The sequence below is a fragment of the Perognathus longimembris genome, chromosome 20 (genome assembly GCF_023159225.1).
Source record: "Perognathus longimembris pacificus isolate PPM17 chromosome 20, ASM2315922v1, whole genome shotgun sequence".
Lineage (NCBI taxonomy): Eukaryota > Metazoa > Chordata > Mammalia > Rodentia > Heteromyidae > Perognathus > Perognathus longimembris.
Window position 1 is genome coordinate 22,646,713 of NC_063180.1, and position 19,831 is coordinate 22,666,543.

General features: G+C 44.4%; 2 protein-coding genes across 2 annotated transcripts; one reads left to right on the forward strand and one right to left on the reverse strand.

Annotated features, from left to right (window-relative positions):
* Positions 1 to 1,884: 1,884 nt before the first annotated feature.
* Positions 1,885 to 2,796, forward strand: LOC125368092 (vomeronasal type-1 receptor 4-like). Its single transcript, XM_048368949.1, has one exon. The coding sequence runs from the start codon at positions 1,885 to 1,887 to the stop codon at positions 2,794 to 2,796; it is 912 nt and encodes a 303-aa protein (XP_048224906.1).
* Positions 2,797 to 8,255: 5,459 nt separating this feature from the next.
* Positions 8,256 to 10,483, reverse strand: LOC125368093 (vomeronasal type-1 receptor 3-like). The gene is made up of 2 exons (XM_048368950.1): positions 9,742 to 10,483; positions 8,256 to 8,332 (listed from the first exon to the last, which is right to left on the reverse strand). The coding sequence occupies exons 1-2, from the start codon at positions 10,481 to 10,483 to the stop codon at positions 8,256 to 8,258; spliced, it is 819 nt and encodes a 272-aa protein (XP_048224907.1).
* Positions 10,484 to 19,831: the final 9,348 nt, after the last annotated feature.

Consider the following 19,831-nt stretch of genomic DNA (forward strand, 5'->3'; position numbering starts at 1 on the left):
TGAAGGCCAGAGTAAAACTTTGTACTGAAAGATATTACTGAGGTGAATGAGCTGAGAATGTTCTTACATATTTATCAGGAACCACAAGTTATTTATTTTTTTATTTATTTTATTTTATTTTTTTGGCCAGTCCTGGGCCTTGGACTCAGGGCCTAGGCATCATCCCTGGCTTCTTCCCGCTCAAGGCTAGCACTCTGCCACCTGAGCCACAGTGCCCCTTCTGGCCATTTTCCATATATGTGGTGCTGGGGAATCGAACCGAGAGCTTCATGTGTAGGAGGCAAGCACTCTTGCCACTAGGCCATATTCCCAGCCTCACAAGTTATTTATTTTAATTCAGTGCAAGCTTATTTAGAAACCAAGGATTATATGTGATGTGAGAGAAACCACTAGATCAGTAAGGACTGCACAAGAGAATGGTACAGGAAAAAAAGAAACTCCAAAAGCACAACAAAGGCTGGGAATGTGGCTTAGCGGTAGAGTGCTTGCCTAGCATGCATGAAGCCCTGAGTTCAATTCCTCAGCACCACATACACAGAAAAAGCTGGAAGTGGCGCTGTGGCTCAAGTGGCAGAGTGCTAGCCTTGGACAAAAAGAAGCCAGGAACAGTGCTCAGGCCCTGAGTCCAAGCACCAGGACTGGCAAACAAGCAAACAAACAAAAACACAACAAACATTGATATTTCCTTTTCCAGTGTCTCCATCTGCTATGAGAAATACCACCTTGCAGGTATCCCCATGGGAGCTTTACATGGATGTGCTGTTTGTGTAACAAGTGTACAAAATGTAGATTTTACACAGAGACCAGCCAACCTGAGGAAGGGGCTCCCCGTGTCCTCTGTGGCCCCCACTGGCTACTATGATGTCGGGGTACCAGAGGCAGCGACAGCCAGGGGCAGCCCTTCCTAACATCCCGGCCCTGCTGCAGTTGCATGGAATTCCCTCCTCATTCTAACACGTGTCTCCCTCAGGTCCTCTCCAGTTCCCAGAACCCAGCCTCGCAGGCCACAGCACACATATGTCTGAAATACAGAGGTGGCGACACTTCAGCACTTCCAACCTCACTGGACTGCCAAGTGAAAAATTCTTGCCAGACTCCATTTAAAACAAGTGTATGGGCCAGGCTGTGGTGGCTTTTGCCTGTGATCCCAACTGCTAAAAAGGCTGAGATCTGAGGGTGGAGGTGCAAAGCAAACCCAGAGAGGGAAGTCCTTGAGACTCTGATCTCCAATGAACACCCCCTCTCAAGCCAGAATTAAAGCAGTGATTCAAGTGGTAGAACATGAGCTTTGAGTGAAATAGCTCAGGGACAGTGCCCAGGCCCTGAGTTCCAATTTCAGAATGGGCACACACACACCCAGGATAAAAAATACGAAGCTATTAAAAATAATGGTCTAGGGGCTGGGGATATAGCCTAGTGGCAAGAGTGCCTGCCTCGGATACACGAGGCCCTAGGTTCGATTCCCCAGCACCACATATACAGAAAACGGCCAGAAGCGGCGCTGTGGCTCAGGTGCAGAGTGCTAGCCTTGAGCGGGAAGAAGCCAGGGACAGTGCTCAGGCCCTGAGTCCAAGGCCCAGGAGTGGCCAAAAAAAAAAAAAATGGTCTAATATTATATCTTTCTGCATTCATGGTAAGCCTGGCTTACCTAATCAAGAAACTTACCACCAACGACACCCATGCCTCCAGGGTTCCGGTGTTGTCTAGTGTTTTCTCTCCTGCTTAGGAAGACAGCATTCTTGCAATACACATACACACACACACACACACACACACACATACACACACATATACACACTATACACATGCTCACAATAATACAAACTTATACACTCACACACATTCACACTCACACACACAATGACAGCCACCCCAGGCGACATCATGTTCAGGATCCTCCTTCTGTCTAAGGTGTGTCTCGGCGTCCTGGGGAACTGTGTGCTCTTCCTGGTGTACACATACAGCTCCGTGCGCCAGCCCCAGCTCCGGAAGCCCATCAACACGGTTTTCATGCACCTCACCCTGGTCAACGCCCTGACCATCATGTTTGAGTCCACGCCCTTCCTGATCTCCTCATTTGGAGTCACATGTTTCTGGGATGATACCACGTGTATGGTGGTGCTGTACCTGTTCAGGGTCACGCGGGGAATGTCCATCTGCACCACCACCTTCCTGAGCGCCTTCCAGGCCCTCACCATCAGCCCCGCGCATGCCCGGTGGGCATGGCTGAAAAGCCGGTCTGCATCCTGCATCCTCCCCTCTCTGCTCTCCTTCTGGTTCTTAAACTCTCTGGTCTATTTCTATGTCGTCGAACCTGTAGTATCCAATTGCAATTCCACCGCCACCGGCACGGGATTTTCTCATCCCTTCTGTCAAGTGAGGTCTGGAAACAACTCAGCACCACTTGTCAGCTCCTTCGTGTTACAAGATGTTCTCTTCTTAGTCCTCATGATCACCACCAGCCTCTACATGGTGATTCTCCTCCGTCGACACTGCCAGAGAGCCAGGCACCTCCACAATGGCAGCCTCACCTCCCAGCCGAGGCCCAAGAACAGAGCCACCAACACCATCCTGACACTTGTCAGCTGCTTCGTGTTCTTCTATTGCTGCAACAACATCGTGACTCTGTATTCCTTATACACACACGAGAAGTGGAACAACTCCAAGGGTGCAACTGTGCTGTTGTCATTTGGTTACCCTACCCTCTGCCCTTTCTTGCTCATGAAGAATAACAGAATGTTTTCACAATGGACCACTCATCTTTGGACAAGAATTACCCATTGTAAGACAGCATGAGGACCAGACCATGGTGACATCTAACTCTGCTCACTTCATCCTTCCCGTTTGGATTAGGGTAGAAAAGCCACAGAGGCCAGGAGCCAGTGTCTTGGCCTATGATTCTAGCTATTCAGGAGGCTGAGATTGGGGGGGCGGGGAATCCATAGGACTCTAGTCTCTAATGAGCAACAGAAGTGGAGCTGTGCTTATTGAACACTTGAAGTGTTGTTCATATTCAGATGTGCTGTAATTTGTAAATATTGAGGTTTTAAATCTTACTGAATGTACCTTTGTGTGTGTGTATGTGTGTTTGCACAAAACTTTTATATTGTTTAGGTGCTTAAAATAATACTGGCAGGAAAAAAGGAAAATTCTTTCTGTATATATTAAAATTTTACAACTTGTATTTTTTTTACAAAGAAAAGTGCTAGACAGTCCATTTCACACTTGCATTCCATTTCTACTGAGAATGCTGTTTGTTGTAAGGGATTTTAATATAGCATCCTATGAAGGCTAGTCATCAATGACAAAGCAGCATCCAGTCAAAGAGGAAGTAGTATGCAGCCAATCGCAAACCAGGATTCAACTAATGAGAAAGCAGATTTCAGCCAATGACAAAGCAGGATGCAGTCAGTGACAAAGGACACAGCAATAACAAAGCAGGATATAGGCAGTGACTCCTATTCTGGCTACTACCTCCATGACTCTACTTTATGACAAGCAGGGTGGCACAGTGACACGAACAACAAACTGGACCTTCCAGGGTAGTGCTTTAGAGAGAGTAAACCCCTGTGTGTCCAGCTGTCATCACTGGAGTTTCTGGAGAAGTGTCCTGAAGAACCTATCTACTCTGAAGGACATTGTACATGGGTTAATTTTATTCCATTTCTTTGCTTGGAGATCAGGACTTGAATTCGGTTTCTGACTCTGCAAGGCTCCAATCCTGACACTGGACAGTGGACCTGGTTTGAGTCTATTTCCCCTGTTATCTTCCCTGTTCATAAGTCTCTGTACCCCAATGGCTCCCTTGTGAATTAGTTTTAATCCTCAATTGTATATATGGACTTTCATGCTTTCATGTTTACTGTTTCTGGGTGTCGAATCGATTTGCATCCTTCAAGTGAAATCAACCTGATGAACATGTGTGTTCTTTCTAGTGTTACCATACATATTTCTGGATATTTGGGGAGTTCTGCTATTTCAAATACAGTTAGTTAGCATTTTCTTTGTTGCTTGATACTGACATTGTCCTTACCATGCTTTGGTGCAGGGCAATACTGCTTTTGTTGGCTGAATACTCAAGCATATCCTCTCTTTTATGAAATTGTTGGAGGAGTCTTTGCATGAGGGTTTGGTTTGGTTTGGTTGTTTGTTTTTGTTGTTGTTGTTTTGCTTCTTTGTTTTGGGGCTGCTCCTGTGTCTGACATTGAGGTCTTTGATCCACTTTGAATTACTATTAGTGCATGGTGACAAACAGCGATGAACTTTTAGTTTTCTGCATATGGATACCCTGTTTTCCCAACAACAACTATAGAAGAGGCTATTTTTCCCCCTGTATGTCTTTGACTCCCTTATCAAATATCAGATAATGTTGTGTTTGATTTCATTTCTGGGTCTTGTAATCTGTTCCATTCATCTTGGAGTCTATTTTTGTGCCAATACCAAGCTCTTTTGTTAGTATAGTTCTGTAATAGAGCTTGAAGTCTGGGATTGTGATACCACTCACATTACTCTTTTTTGCCTAGAATTGCTCCTGCTAATCGAGGCATTTTGTTTTTCCATATAAATTTTTGGATTGTCATTTCTCTTTTTTTTTTTTTTTTTTTTTTTTTTTGCTGCTCCTGAGGCTTGAACTCAGGGCCTGGGATCTGTCCCTGAGCCTGTCTGGGCTCAAGGCTAGCTCTCTACCACTTGAGCCACAGCACCACTTCTTGGATTGTCATTTCTATCTTGGTAAAGAATGTTGTTAGGAAATTGTTGGGGGTTGCATTGAATTTGTATATCATTTTTGTCAGTGTGGCCATTTTTACAGTATTGATTCTACCTATCCATGAACATAAAAGGTCTTTCCATTTTTTGTTGTCCTCTAATTTATTTTCAAATGTTTAGAGTTTTCACTATGAGGATTTTTTTTACATCTTTGGTTACATTTACTACTGAACATATTTTTTGAGCCTATTGCAAATGGTACTGTTTTCTGATTTCCCTTTCTGCTTGTAAGTTGTTGGCATACAGAAAGGCTACTCGTTTCTGTGAGTTAATTTTGCATCCTGCTAATTTGCCAAAGTGGTGGATCAGTTCTAGGAGCTTGGGTTGGAGTCTTTTGGGTCTTTTAGGTATAAGAGCACAGTGCCTGAAAATAGGGAAAGTCTGACTTCTTTCCCTCTGTCCCATTTTTTGCCTTGTTGCTCTGGTTAGGAATTACAGAACCATATTGAAGAGGAGTGGAGAGAGTGGACATCCTTGTGTTGTTCCTAATTTTAAGGGGAATGGTTTTAGTTTTTCACCATTCAGTATTATGTTGGCTATTGGTCTGTCATGGCTAGCCTATATTACTTTAAGTAATGTACCTTCCAGGGGCTGGGAATATGGCCTAGTGGCAAGAGTGCTTGCCTCATATACATGAAGCACTAGGTTCTATTCCTCAGTACCATATATATAGAAAAGGCCAGAAGTGGCACTATGGCTCAAGTGGTAGAGTGCTAGCCTTGAGCAAAAAGAAGCCAGGAACAGAGCTCAGGCCTTGAGTCTAAGCCCCAGGACTGGCAAAAAAAAAAAAAAAGATCAAGCAATGTACCTTCCATTCCTCTATTCTCCAAAGCTTTTAATATGAATGCATGCTGGATTTTTGTCAAAGGGTTTTCTACATCTGTTGAGATGATCATGTGATTCTTGTCTTTGTTGATTTGGTGAATTACATTTTTTATTTATATATATTAAAGCAACCTTGCATCTGTGAGCTGAAGCCTATTTGATCCTAATGTGTGATTTTCTTTGTATTCATTTCTGGATTCTGTTGACTAGTATTTCAGTGAAGAGCTTTGCATCTGCGTTCATCAGAGAAATTTGTCTGCAGTGGTCTTTCTTGTTGGGTTCTTACTTGGCTTGGGAATGTGTGTGATATTGGCTTCATAGTTTGGAATTCATCTTTCAGTTTACATTTCACAGAAAAAAAAATTGAGTAGTTTGATAATAGTCTTTCAAGGTCTTATTCAGCCCTGAATCCATCTGGACCTGGGCTTTTCCTTGCTTTACAACTTTCTGAGCTAGGCATTGTTAGTTCACGTCTGTAATCCTAACTTCTCAAGAGGCTGAGATCTGAGGATCACAGTTCAAAGCCAGCCCAGGCAGGAAAGTCTGTGGGACTCTTATCTCCAATTAACACCAGAGAACACGAAGTGGCACTGTGGCTCAAGTGTTAGAGTGCTAGCCTTGAGCTGAAGAGCTCAGGTACAGTACCCAGGCCCTGAGTTCAAGCTCCACAACTGAAAAGAAAAAAAAAAGAAGAACTGGGCTTTTTATTCCTTAGTTTTATGTGTAGTATTTTAGTCACTATTTCATTAATTTCTGTCCTAAAGTTTGCTGTCTCTCTCTATCTAGTAATCTGGATTTTGGTTTGTTTTTCCAGTAGTTTCAGTTGTATTTGGAGGTCATTTACTTGAGTCATTTCTGTTTTCTGTATGTGTCACTGAGAGCTCTGAAGTTGCCTCTCAACTGCTTTTGCTGTATCACAGGGATTTCCTTGTGAAGTGTTTTCATTTGCACTGGATTGTAAGAATGTTCTCATTTCCTCCTTTATTTCTTTAGTGATCCGTGTGTTATTCAGCAGTTTGTTATTCTGGCTCCATGTGGTTGCAAGATCTCTGCAGATGTTATGTTTTGCTGTTGAGAACCAGTTTGATTCTGCTGTGGTCAGATAGGAGGCAAGGGGTTATCTTTATCCTGTTGTATTTTCTTAGGTTCTTGGTGTGTCCTATGATATGATCAACGTTTGGAGAATTTTCCCTGGGCTGCTGAGAAGAATGTAAATTGGGTCATTGTGGTGAGGAATGCTCTGTAGATATATCTTAAGTCCATTTTGGTTATGGTGTCATTTAATTCTGAGGCTTCTTTGTTTATCTTCTATTTGATTGACCTGTCATTTAGCGAGAGTGAAGTCTTCACATCTCCCAATATTATTGTATTGGGATTTGTCATGTTCTGTGATTCAAAGGTGTCTGTTTAATGTATTTAGGTTCTCCAATATTTGATGCATAAATATTGACCACTGTGGTTTCCTCTTCATGGATTATTCACTTTATTATTCACCTTTCTTGTCGCTTTCTATTGATTTTAATGAAAAATCTAACTTATCAGACATCAATATGGCTACTCCTATCTTCTGGCAAGATACATTTGCATGAGAGATCTTTTTCTAGCCTCTCACTTGGAATTTGTTTTTATCTCTGACTGTGAATTGGGTTCCTGGGAGACAACAAAGGGTTGAATCTTGTTTTTTAATCCATTCTGCTGTTCTATGACTTTTGGTTGGGGAATTGAGTCTGTTAATGCTTAAAAATGCTATGGAGAGATGTGTTGTGTTTCCCACCAACTGTAATTTACTTCTTTCCTCTCCCTGTTTATACTAAACTAGTCTTCTACTGATTTTTGTCTAATATATTTCCTTTACTTGGTTTTTTTCAGATTGTATGCTTCCTTTTTTTGTTTTGTTTTGGGTTTTTTTTTTGCCAGTCCTGGGGCTTGGACTCAGGGCCTGAGCACTGTCCCTGGCTTCTTTTGCTCAAGGCTAGCACTCTGCCACTTGAGCCACAGCGCCACTTCTGGCTATTTTCTGTATATGTGGGTGCTGGGGAATTGAACCCCGGGCTTCATGTATAGGAGGCAAGCACTCTTGCCACTAGGCCATATCCCCAGCCCTGATTGTATGCTTCCTATTAGGTTCTTTGTAATGCTAGTTTACTGTTCATGAATTCCTTTAATTTTTGTTTTCTGCATCTGGATGTGGTGGTCTTGTATTGCTGATCCATCACTCTGTATCTTCAGTCTTGTCCCAGCCTCCGTTTCTGAGGTGATACCTCTCCCCCACAGAGAGTCAACACGCAAGAATAGGGTGAGAGATCACAGTGCTCCCTTCCAGCACACAGATCCTCAGCCTTGAGGCAAGGGTGAGGAGAGCGAGGTCAGACCCGATGCCATACCCCTGTCTCCTGCACACCACTGACGGGTGGGACAGAGAGGCAAGGGGCCCACGGGTAGAGTGGGAAGAGCGGGAAGAACAAGAAGTGCAGTCCCATTCACCATGAATGCCTGTCCCTTGCCAGATGCAGATAAGGCCCAGGCCCAAAAGGGATCATAACGTCAGGAACCAGCTGCACAGCACTCCAGAAGCCACAACTGAGGAGTGATTATCAGGGCTAGCCTGAGCTAGACGTAGCCAGAACATATCCCTGCAAACATTAAGACAAAGAACAAAACCTTTACAGGTGGCACACTCCCATGAGTCCCAAATTCTCATAATCAATGACACTCATCACCAGGCCAACAAGGGACCGGGCTACAGCAGAGCCACAGTAAAACACCAAAAAGCACCCAGACGGTGGCCAGGACCCATCTCAAGGCCCGCACAGGGCTGGGCTCTAATTGTAATATTGATATAAATGCTTTATTCTTGCATGTATCCATGGTAACCTTCCATGTGTGAACTCAAATAAACATGCTTGCTTGTGGGGAACTCAGAGCCCAAGCGCTGGTAAACCTTGGGAGCCCTGGTCTCCGCTGAATTTCTTCTTTTTCTCCACACCTGTCTCTGTATTTTCTAATTTTCTTCAGCCTGGTATCCTGTTGCATTGCCTCGGGTTGGTTAGCAACACTCCTTGTTGAATGCAGTTTGAGATTTTTCTTTCCATTCAGCGTCCTGACTCAGTTTACCTTCTAACATCAGTGGCCAAGCTGGTTCCATGGCAGGGAGCTAAAGCATTGTTTCACAGACAGAAAAAAAATATCACACAGTCGGAAATAAAATCACACACCCAGGACTGGATTCACCGGGGCAACTCAATTGGTGCCAAAATAAACTTTTATTAAATCTAACATCTCTTCTTGAGGCAAAAAAAGAAACAAAATATGTGTGTATACATATCTATCTATCTATATATATATATATATATATCATTCATATAATAAGAGCATGTCAACACAAATGCAATTTATGACAACCACTGTGGAGGATAAAACTGAAAGTTTTCCTCCTGGATCAGGGGTGTGAAGCTCTGTCCCTTTTCTATTTACTCCTTCAATATAATATGAGAAATTTTAGCCAGAGCAATTTGTCAAAGGCAAAGAATAAAAGTAACACAAACAGCCAGCCTCCAGTGACTCACACCTCTAATCCCAGCTGCTCCCAAGGCTGAGCTCTGAGGGTCACCACTCCAAGTCAGCCAGCGCTGAAAAGCTGGTAATACTCTCAACTCCAACAAACTACTGAAAGAGCTGGAAGTGGAGCTGTGGCTTGAGTGGTAGAGCACGAGCCTTGAGCACAAAAGCTCCAGAACAGCACCCAGGCCCTGAGTTCAAGCCCCAGGAGACAGACAGACAGACAGACAGACACACACACACACACACACACACACACACACACACTAACAAGTCCAACAAAAACTATACCACAAATCACTTCATTCCTAGTGAAAATCCAAGTGGGTAAGCACCCCCTCTTGTGTGGCTGTCAGCAGTTCTCAGGGGACACGTCTAATCAGCGGTGGAATCTCCTCTGAGCAAAGAAAATCCTCAACGTTGAAAAGGAAGAAATGGATTTGAAAATCACTTTCCTGTTGCTCATCAAGACAAAGGGACAGATGGATGGATAGCAGGACGATAGGATTCTGCTAAGCTTATCCAAGGCTGGGTTTTTCTGCGGTCTATAAAACAAATAAAAAGTGACAAAGTTGTTCAAGCCAAACCCACACCCGAAGAAAGCAACCAGCGTGAGGATGCTGTAGGTGGCTCTGATCTCGGGGGGCAGCTGGGAGGCCAGTCTGGGGCTGTGCAGGTGCAGGGCTATCTGGCGGTGTGTGTAGAGGAATGTCACCATGTAGAGGCTGGCGGCGCTCATGAGGACCACGCAGAAGACGTCTCGCGTGGTCATGACACATAAGAGCACCATGGTGGTGTGATAACGCAGCTGGCTGCTTTCACAGGGCGCCTGAGGGAAGGCAGAAGCAGGGCTGGAAGAATTGCCTTGCATGTGGACGTGGTTGAGCACAGGGAGGTAGAGAAGCAAGTTGAAGATCCAGAGGCAAAGGCAGGTGGGAAAGACGAAGGAAGGAGCTTTCCAGTTCAGCCAGGCCCAGTCTAGATGGCCGGGGTAGAGGGTGACGGCTTGGAAGGCCGTCAGCAGCGACAGCGTGCTGATGATCAGGGCCCGGGTAACACTGTAAGCGTACAGCAGGGCCCTGCAGCTTGGGTCAGACAGAAGGAAAAGCTGGGTGCCTCCAAAGAAGGACATGACATCCGGGGTCAGCCTGAACACAGTGCTCAAGGCATTGGTGAGGGACAGGTGTGCGAGGAGGAGGTGGATGGGCTTCCTCAGGGGAGGCCGGCGCAGGCAGCTATGCACCGACAGAGAGAAGAGGAATGAGTTCCCCAGGACCCCGAGGATAAGTTCTGAGAGGAGGAAAAAGACCAAGATGGGGTCATGTAGAGACATGATTGTAATGAAGTTCAGATGTTTTCATTGGGTCACCCCGCTTCTGATAACATAGAAGAAGAAAAAGAAATACATTATACTGTGACATTCTTCTTTTCTTTTTTTTTCTGGGGGGGTGGGTTGAGGGGAGGGGATGCCTTACGGGGGTGTGAACTCAAGGCCTAGGCACTGTCCCTGAGCTCTTTTCCTCAGAACTAGCACTCTACCACTTTAAGCCACAGCACCACTTCCCGCTTCCTGATGGTTAATTGGCGATAAGAGTCTCAGGGACTTTCCTGCCCAGGGCTGAGTTTGAACCATGATCCTGACATCTCTGTGAAATACTGTGAAATTCTCATATTCGAGTCCATACAGTGATAGACAATGAGAGGGAGGGGGAGACCTCCAGGGTTCTGCCCATTTTCATTGAGTCACCCTAGAACTCCACAGAAACATCCAGTGTCCACACAGAGGTGACAGGAAGGGTAATACCCTACAGGAGAATATGTTGTCCAGAATGTATTTGGCCTAGGTGAGAGAGAACTTTGTGTTTTCTTTTTAAAAAAAATTTTTTTTGCCAAGCGCTGGTGGCTTATGCTTGTAATCCTAGCTACTCAAGAGGCTGAGATCTGAGGATCACGGTTCCAAGCCACCCTTGCTAGGAAAGTCCATGAGACTCTTATCTCCAATTAACCAGGAAGAAAACCAGAAGTAGTGCTATGGCTCAAAGTGGTAGAGCACTAGCCTTGAGAGAAAAAGCTCACTGACAGAGCTCAGGCCCTGAGTTCAAGCCCTACAACTGGCAAAATGAATAAATGAATTTAAATAAATAGATAATAAGAATAAATACACAAAATTTACTGTCATTATAACGTGTTGTACAGCGGGGTCACTGTTCTGTAAAATTAGGTAAGGAGTATATTTCTTTTTGGACAATGTCACCTTTTGCAGTGCTCTCTACCGGTTTTTCCCTCTGGTTGCCACCCACAAGTGGTATCATTCATTTTCCACATAGTGTCTAGTGAGTAGCATCCCTTTCAGTCCCATCCCCTCTATTGCTCTCCCAAAGACAAACGGAACAAACAAGACAGAGAAAAGAAGACAAAGACAACCAGGAAGAAGAGACCTCTTGTTTCTATTTCCTGGAGTTCATTTCAATAAATATTATTTCCAATGATCAGAGGCACACAGGCATTGCAAATGCCTTGGTGTGTTCCCTTTGATTTGCATTTTTCACCAGGGGGTGTTCTGTTGCATTTTCTTTCTAAGCCAATGTCTTCCTGCTACTTGCCTTTTCCACAGGGAATGAACATGCACAGACATGCAGAGAGCAGACTTCTACATCTTAATTTTGACTGCAGGTCACAATTCTTCTAAGACAGTGATCTTAAAAAAAGAAAAAAGTCTCCTATCACACAAAGACGTGACTCGAGCCACTTTTCCTTTCCCAACCCCACTTGTGCATGGAAGGGAGACAAATGTGGTTCTCACACGTTGGTGTGAAACTACTGAAAGGCAGCCAAGAGAAGTAATGTTCACTCCTAAATAGCCCAGCCCTGGGTGCAGGTGTAATCCCAGCCGCTCAGTAATCTGAGACTATGAGATCAAAGGATCTGAGGTTCAAAATTTGAAGCCTGCTGGGGCAGGAAAGTCTGTGAGACTCTTATCTCCAATTCACTCCCAAAAAGCTGGGAATGTGGCTTAGTGGTAGAGTGCATGCATGAAGCCCTGGGTTCAATTCCTCAGCACCATACACATACACAGAAAAAGCAGGAAGTGGCACTGTGGCTCAAGAGGTAGAGTGCTAGCCTTGAACAAAAAGAAGCCAGGGACAGTGCCCAGGCCCTGAGTCCAAGCCCCAGGACTGGCATAAGAAGAAAAGAAGAAAAAGAAAAAAACCAGCTGGACTTGGAGCTATGGCTCAAGTGGTACAGTGTCAGCCTTGAATTAAAAAAAAAAAAAAATGCTGAGCTCCAGGAGTTAGGGGACAGGGAGGGGCGGCAGAATGAGGTAATGAAAACTAAAAACACAGAAACTGGAAGTGATAAAAATCAAACACATTAAATTCCATCAAATACAAATAAGCCAGCAGTCATTACTGGACTGAGAATAAAGAGGGAGGAGTGCTAAAATGGCACAGGGGCTGGGAGTATGGCCTAGTGGCAAGAGTGCTCGCCTCATATACATGAAGCCCTGGGTTCGGTTCCTCAACACCACATACACAGAAAAAGCCAGAAGTGGTGCTGTGACTCAAGTGGCAGAGTGCTAGCCTTGAGCAAAAAGAAGCCAAGGGGGAGTGCTCAGGCCCTGAGTTCAAGCCGCAGGACTGGCAAAAAAAAAAAAAAAATGTACTCACTGCCTTGCATATGAAAGTGTAACCCCTCTGTACTTCACTTTGACAATAAAGGAAAAAAATAAATGGAAAAAAATTTAAATGGCACAGAACACTAGAAGGTTTTTTTAAGGCATTTAATTTAAAAAAGCACATTCTCTTGGGCTATTATTGCCTTTGTTTAGTAATAACAAAGCACAAAAGTATCAACTTGCTGAGGAAGGTGTGATTTTTCATAAATAAAATTAAGATGGCTGGCAGGTGAGGATGTACCTGAGGCTTTGAGAGATAATATAACTAAAAGAGACAGAACAACACATATACAGAAGGAAAGACAAATGAGGACACACATCAAAGAAACAGAGCATGGTAGCACACACCTGTAATTCCGGCATCTGGAGGGTGAGGCAAGAAGATTGGGAGTCAGGAGGCCAATGTGGGCTTTATTGGCAAATCCCTGTGTCAAAGAGGAAAAAAGTGTATCATACCATATATATGCATGTATATATAAGTGTGTGTGTGTGTGTGTGTGTGTGTGTGTGTGTAGAAGGGACTCTGAAAAATAAATTTTCTTATCCGAAGCACAGGCTGAGAGAAAGCAGAGCACTCCTGCCTGTGCAGCTTGGGGAGGGAGGCAGCGAAGCCTTCCTCCAGGTAGTCAGCCTCTCCGAAAGGGCCGATCGGAGCAGCTGCCACTGTAGACGGGGGCTTGGAGTGCCGAGGATTCTCCTCCCCACCGAGCCTCACCGGTGGCCTTGCTCCTGGACGCCTTGGGGCTGTGGTTTACGGGACATCATTTTAAGGAGCCCAGGACAGCCACCACGCAACCCTCTCCGGCCTGAATCTGCTCGTCAACATATTAATATGACTCAATGACAGCCCCATGTCTCCCGTCTCCCGGAGGACTGGCCTGTCCCCAGGGAACTGCATCAGAAAGTCAACTTCAGTACCTGAGAACTCATTAAAAGTTCACTTTCCCCAGACAAGAATTAGCATGTTTTACCCGTATCCTACTGAGAAGAAAAAAAAAATCTATACCATTGAGGCAAATGTGAAATCAAGAATACAATGGGAAACATTTGCTGGAGTCTGGGACACTGCCTCTCTCGGCTCTGTTGGAATGATTTAAACAGACTTTCTCTCCCTTCTGGGGGCCTGGGAAGTCCACATACAAAGCATCAGCATTGGCATATCCAGTGTCTATTTTTATTGAAATTCTAAGAAGTTCTTTTTTTTAATTTTGCTAGTCCTGTGCCTTGAGCTCAGGACCTGAGCACTGTCCCTGAGCTTCACCCGCCCCCCCACTCCCCGCCCTAAGACTAACACTCTACCACTTGAGCTAACAGCCCCACTCCTGGCTTTTTGATGATTCATTGGACATAAGAGTCTCATAGACTTTCCTGCACAGGCTAGCCCTGAACTGTGATTCTTAGATTTAAACCTCCTTAATAGCTACGATTACAGGCATCTGCCACCAGCACCCAGCTTCAAACAAGTTTTCATCTTCGTTAACACCTATCAATTTTTTTAAGTATGTGTTATGTTCAAACAAAAGCTCAGCACTTACTAGAACCCTTTCTAAGATTTTTTAATTGCTATTACAAAGGTGATATACAAAATGAACTCCAGGAAATAGAAAAAAAAAGAGGGTTTTTTTTGTTGCTATTTTGGTTTTCTTTTCTTTGTCCTCTGTCTGTCTGTCTGTCTTTGAGAAGGCACAGGGAGGCACAGAAATGGGGGACAAAGGGTGAACAAATGCAGCAGCGGTGCTCACTAGACACTATGTTGAAAATGAACTATACCACTCCTGGGTGGGGATGAGGGGGAAAAAATGGTAGAGAGCTAGCCTTGAACAACAGGAGCTCAGGGACAGCACCTAGGCCCAGAACTCAAGCCCCAGGACTGGCAAAAAAAAATTAAAATATTAGAAAGAACTTCCACCAGGAGTAGTTAAGGTGTCCACCGTGGTATATTCCAGTGATTTAGTTGTGGTCACATAATTTGTAGTAGTTTCATTCAGTGGCAGTTCTTTTCAAGCCATGAGTCCATTTTCTGGAGGTTGAAGTCAGTGGCAACTAGGGAAAGAGATTCCTAAAATCACCAGGCACCGGTGGCACACACCTATCGTCCTAATTACCCAGGAAGCTAAAACCTGAGGATCATCATTCCAAGCCATCCCAGCAGGAAAGTCAGTGAGACTCTTACCTGGAATTAACTATCAAAAAAGCCAGAAATGGAGCTGTGGCTCCAAGTGTTAGAACACTAGGCTTGAGCATACAATTTTTGTTTGTTTGGGTTTTTTTTTTTTTTTGCCAGTCCTGGAGCTTGAACTCAGGGCCTAAGCACTGTCCCTGGCTTCTTTTTGCTCAAGGCTAGCACTCTACCACTTGAGCCACAGTGCCACTTCCAGCTTTTTTTCTATATATGTGGTGCTGAGGAATCGAACTTAGTGCTTCATATATACAAGGCAAGCACTTTACCACTAGGCCATATTCCTAGCCCCGAGCATACAAATTTTTAAAAATAAAAATGAAGTGTAGAATAGACCTATCAGTGGATCACAATAGCTCAACAGCTATGTACGTATGATCATATAAGACAAGGATAAGCAAACTCTATTGTTGATATATTTAAACTTCTAGGTGAGGGCTGGGAATATGGCCTAGTGGTAAAGTGCTCGCCTCGTATACATGAAGCCCTGGGTTCGATTCCTCAGCACCATATATGTAGAAAAAAGCCAGAAGTGGTGCCGTGGCTCAAGAGGTAGAGTGCTAGCCTCGAGCAAAACAAAGCCAAGGATAGTGCTCAGGCCCTGAGTCTGCGCCCTAGGACTGGCAACAAACAAACAAAACAAAAAAAAAAAAAAAAAAACAAGTAAAGTTCAGGTGAATTTCCTTTGGCATACACCACATGTCTACTGTATATGATTTTGGTACACCAGGTATTGTATATATGCCTACCTGATCTAAGGAAGGGAAAGAAAAACGAGGGTGTAAGATATCACAAGATATGTACTCACTGCCCTATTATGTAACTGTACCCCTTTTGCACAACACCTTATCAACAAAATTTAATGATAAATAAGTAAAAAATAAATAAAAGTGAGAAGTTCCCTAGGTGAACCAGTCGACACAATGTGATGTGCTGCTCTGTGTGGTGCTGGTCCTGGCTGGACAGAGCTGGCACCAACGTCTGCAAGCTGAAGGCAGGATTTCTTCCCAGAGCGGCTGCCACATTCCTGCTTGCCGCGGTAGTCATATTTTGACAACCCAACTGTATGAAAACCTCAATGCCTTTTTTTTTAAGTTTTCAGAAACATCATAAAAGGGTTTGACAGAATCGTCGTGCTTTTCTCATCCATCTTCAAAAGATGTCTCGCACCTATCTCACTTTGAAGACGAATGTTTGTAGTTACCTTCAAGTAAAGAATAAAATCTGAAATTTCAGCTGTCTTGGCCCCATCTAGACCCACCGGTTCTGTGATGTGGAGGCCAGGACTGGATTCCAGGTGCTCACGATACATGTCCATGGGACCAGGTGCCCCACTCAGTGGCTCCCGAAGAGAAACAGGTTTGCTTTGGTTTTAATTTGGGGTGCTAGGATTATGGGCAAAATATCCAGATACTGGTTTCCATCTAAGACCAACTAAAACCAAACGTCTAGAGTTAGTACATGGGATTTTGTATTTCCAACCTGACTTCTCATGCAGGACCATGTGTAGAAACCAGGGCAGTGTCTATTATGTAAATGAGCTTTACAATAAGAATTAAAGTTTTTTTCTTGCCCCTCTCAAGATTCTACAGAAGTTCTTTGAATTTCACTGTGTAGCTTTGGGTTTCTCAAAATGTGAGTCCTCTGGCAGCAATCACAAAACCACTTGGGAACTTCCATCATACAAACCAAATCAGCAACAGGGGTGGGGGCCAGCGCCATGTGACTTAACAAGCTCGGAATATAATTCTAATACAACCTTAAGTTCGAGACCACTGCTTGGGGTCAAATAATAAAGATTGCTTCACTCTTTTTTTTCTTTGATCTGGGAAAGCTTTTATGTTTTAAAGTTGTGGTTAAGAACTAATCAATGCCTTAAATAATGTATTATTGACAATGGATAAAATATCACATTTCAAAAAAAAAAAGTTTGCATAGGTGGCTCATGCCTGTAATCCTGGCTACTCAGTCCATGAGTCTCCAAAGAGCCACCAAAAGGCTAGAAATGGAACTGTGGCTCAAATGGTAGAGCACCAGCCTTGAGTTAGAAAATTCAGGGACAATGCCCAGGCCCTGAGTTCAAGCACCTAAACTGTCACCAAAAACAAAACCAAAAAAGTATTTATTGCAACATAAAAGATCAAAAGCTTCCCACCCCGGGAGCTGATTGCTAAATGTAATCAAAAGACCATACATTCACACACAACACAGATGTTAGTAAAATATTGCTCATAACCCTGAATGCCTCAAACACCTGCTTCTAAAAACTGATGAGTCGGGCTAGGAATATGGCCTAGTGGTAGAGTGCTCGCCTCGTATACATGAAGCCCTGGGTTCGATTCCTCAGCACCACATATATAGATAAAAGCTAGACGTGGCACTGTGGCTCAAGTGGTAGAGTGCTAGCCTTGGGCAAAAAGAAGCCAGGGACAGTGCTCAGGCCCTGAGTCCACGCTCCAGGACTGGCAACGAAAACAAAACAAATAAACAAAACTAAACTAAAACTGATGAGTCCTCCACAGGACAAATATTACTGAATATTTCACATATTTTTTTCTGTCAATTGTGGGGCTTGAACTTAGGGCCGGGGCACTGTCCCTGAACCTCTTTGTGTTAGCACTCTACCAATTGACCCATAGCTCCACTTCCAGTTTTTTGAATGGTTCTTGGAGATGAGCTTCACAGGGACTTTTCTGCTGGGGCTGGCTTCGAATCATGAGCCTCAAATCTCAGCCTCCTGAGTAGCTAGGATTACAGGCATGACCCACCAGAGCCCAGCTTCACATATCTTTTATTTTTGTTTAGATGTAATATGTAAGTATTGATTTTTAACGTTTATATAAATGGAGGGGGAGAGAAATTGTGTGTATGCTTGTCCTGGGGCTTGAACTCAGGCCCTGGGCACTGTCCCTGAGTTTTGTGGCTCAAGGATGGTACTCTACCACTTGAGCCACAACTCCACTTCTTGCTTTTTTTGGTGGTTAGTTGGAGCTAAGTCTCATGGACTTTCCTGCCTCATTGGCTTTGAACCACATTGCTCAGACATCAGTCTCTTGAGTACCTGGGATTACAGGCATGAGCCACTGCACCAGGCTTGAAGGGTTTTTTTTTATACTGTAATCTCGCAAAGCACCTCTGTGAAGTACAGAGTGCTCTGAGAGAAGGAGAGACTCAGCACCCTACTTGCTGAGCCGGAAAAGTGGAGATGAATTATCTGATTTCCAGGTTACACAGCACCATCTAGCACAACTCTACACCAGACCCTGTCAACACCAGTGACTCCAGCCACAGAGGACAGTCCCTCCCCAGCCCTGGGCCCTATGGAGGGAGGGAGGAAGGTGACTGCCATATCTAGGTGAAGACTCTCCAATGTCAAAGGACTGTCACCTGTCCAGGCAGAGACAGTCCCATAAGCCAGGGGCACCAGCCTGACCCATGATGTAACACAACAATAAGAAACCTTTGCTGCATTTGGGCTACTGACTGTGGGAAGAAATATTTGTTACTGAAGCATAGTCTAGCCTTGTCCTGACTAAAGTCCCAAGACAGATCAATGGATGGAACAGAGAAGGATGGAAAGGAAGGAAGGAAGGAAGGAAGGAAGGAAGGAAGGAAGGAAGGAAGGAAGGAAGGAAGGAAGGAAGGAAGGAAGGAAGGAAGGAAGATGTATGGATGGAAGGAAGGATGGATGGAAGGATGAATGGATGGGTGGATGGAAGGGATAAAGGAATGATAGGATGGAGGGATGGAAGGATGGATGGTTAGAAGGATGAATGGATGGAAGGAAGATTGGGTGGATAGACAGAAGGATGGAAAGATGGATCTATTGATTATGGACAGAATAGATGGATAGATGGAAGGATGGATGGATGAATGAGAGGGTGGATGAAAGGAGGGATAGGTGAAACGAAGAGCAGATGGGTAGAAGGATGGATAGAAGGATGGGTGAATGGAGGGATGGAAGGATAGATGGATGGAAAGACATAGGCTGGATTGAAGGATGATAGATGAATGGAAGGGTGTATGGGGGGCCGGGGATCTGGCTCAGCGGAAGAGCGCCCGCCTGGCGAGCGCGAGGCCCCGGGTTCGGTCCCCGGTTCCGGAAAAAAAAAATCACAAAACTATAAAAGACCAAAAAAAACAAGGTAATGGAAGGCTGTATGGATAGAATGGTAGATGGATCTGTGGAAGGATGGGTGGATGAAAGGATAAATAGGTTGATGGATTAATGGAAGGATGAATAGAAGGATGGATGTGTGGATGGATGATGAATAGAAGGATGGATAGAGGGCTGGGGATATGGCCTAGTGGCAAGAGTGCTTGTCTGTATACATGAGGCCCTGGGTTCAATTCCCCACCACCACATATGCAGAAAATGGCCAGAAGTGGCGCTGTGGCTCAAGTGGCAGAGTGCTAACCTTGAGCAAAAAGAAGCCAGGGACAGTGCTCAGGCCCTGAGTCCAAGCCCCAGGACTGGCCAAAAAAAAATTAAAAGAAAATTAAAAAAAAATAAAAAAGGATGGATAGAATAACAGGACAAATGGACAGATGGATGGGGGATGGGTAGATGGAAGGATGGATGGAAAGATACATGGATGGATGATGGATGAAAGGAAGGGTGGGTTGATAATGAATAGAACGATGAATGGAATGACAGTGGGGTAGATGGATGGATGGAAGAAGAATGGAAGGAAGGAAGGATGGATGGATACAGAAGTATCACAATTGTTCCTTGAGCTGGAGGTTAACGAAGTGTCCCTGGTCAAGCTCACTCTCTCACACGTAACCAGGCTGGTGTGAAGTCAGGCTCTGACCTTTATTTCCCA

What these genes read in the sequence shown, in the direction of transcription:
- LOC125368092 (XM_048368949.1), top strand. Translation starts at nt 1,885, where the DNA reads ATGTTCAGGATCCTCCTTCTGTCTAAGGTGTGTCTCGGCGTCCTGGGG.
- LOC125368093 (XM_048368950.1), bottom strand. Translation starts at nt 10,483, where the DNA reads ATGTCTCTACATGACCCCATCTTGGTCTTTTTCCTCCTCTCAGAACTT. An exon ending in GCTGGTTGCTTTCTTCGGGT is followed by an intron (nt 8,333 to 9,741) that starts GTGGGTTTGGCT and finishes GCTCTGCTGTAG; the next exon opens with CCCGGTCCCTTGTTGGCCTG.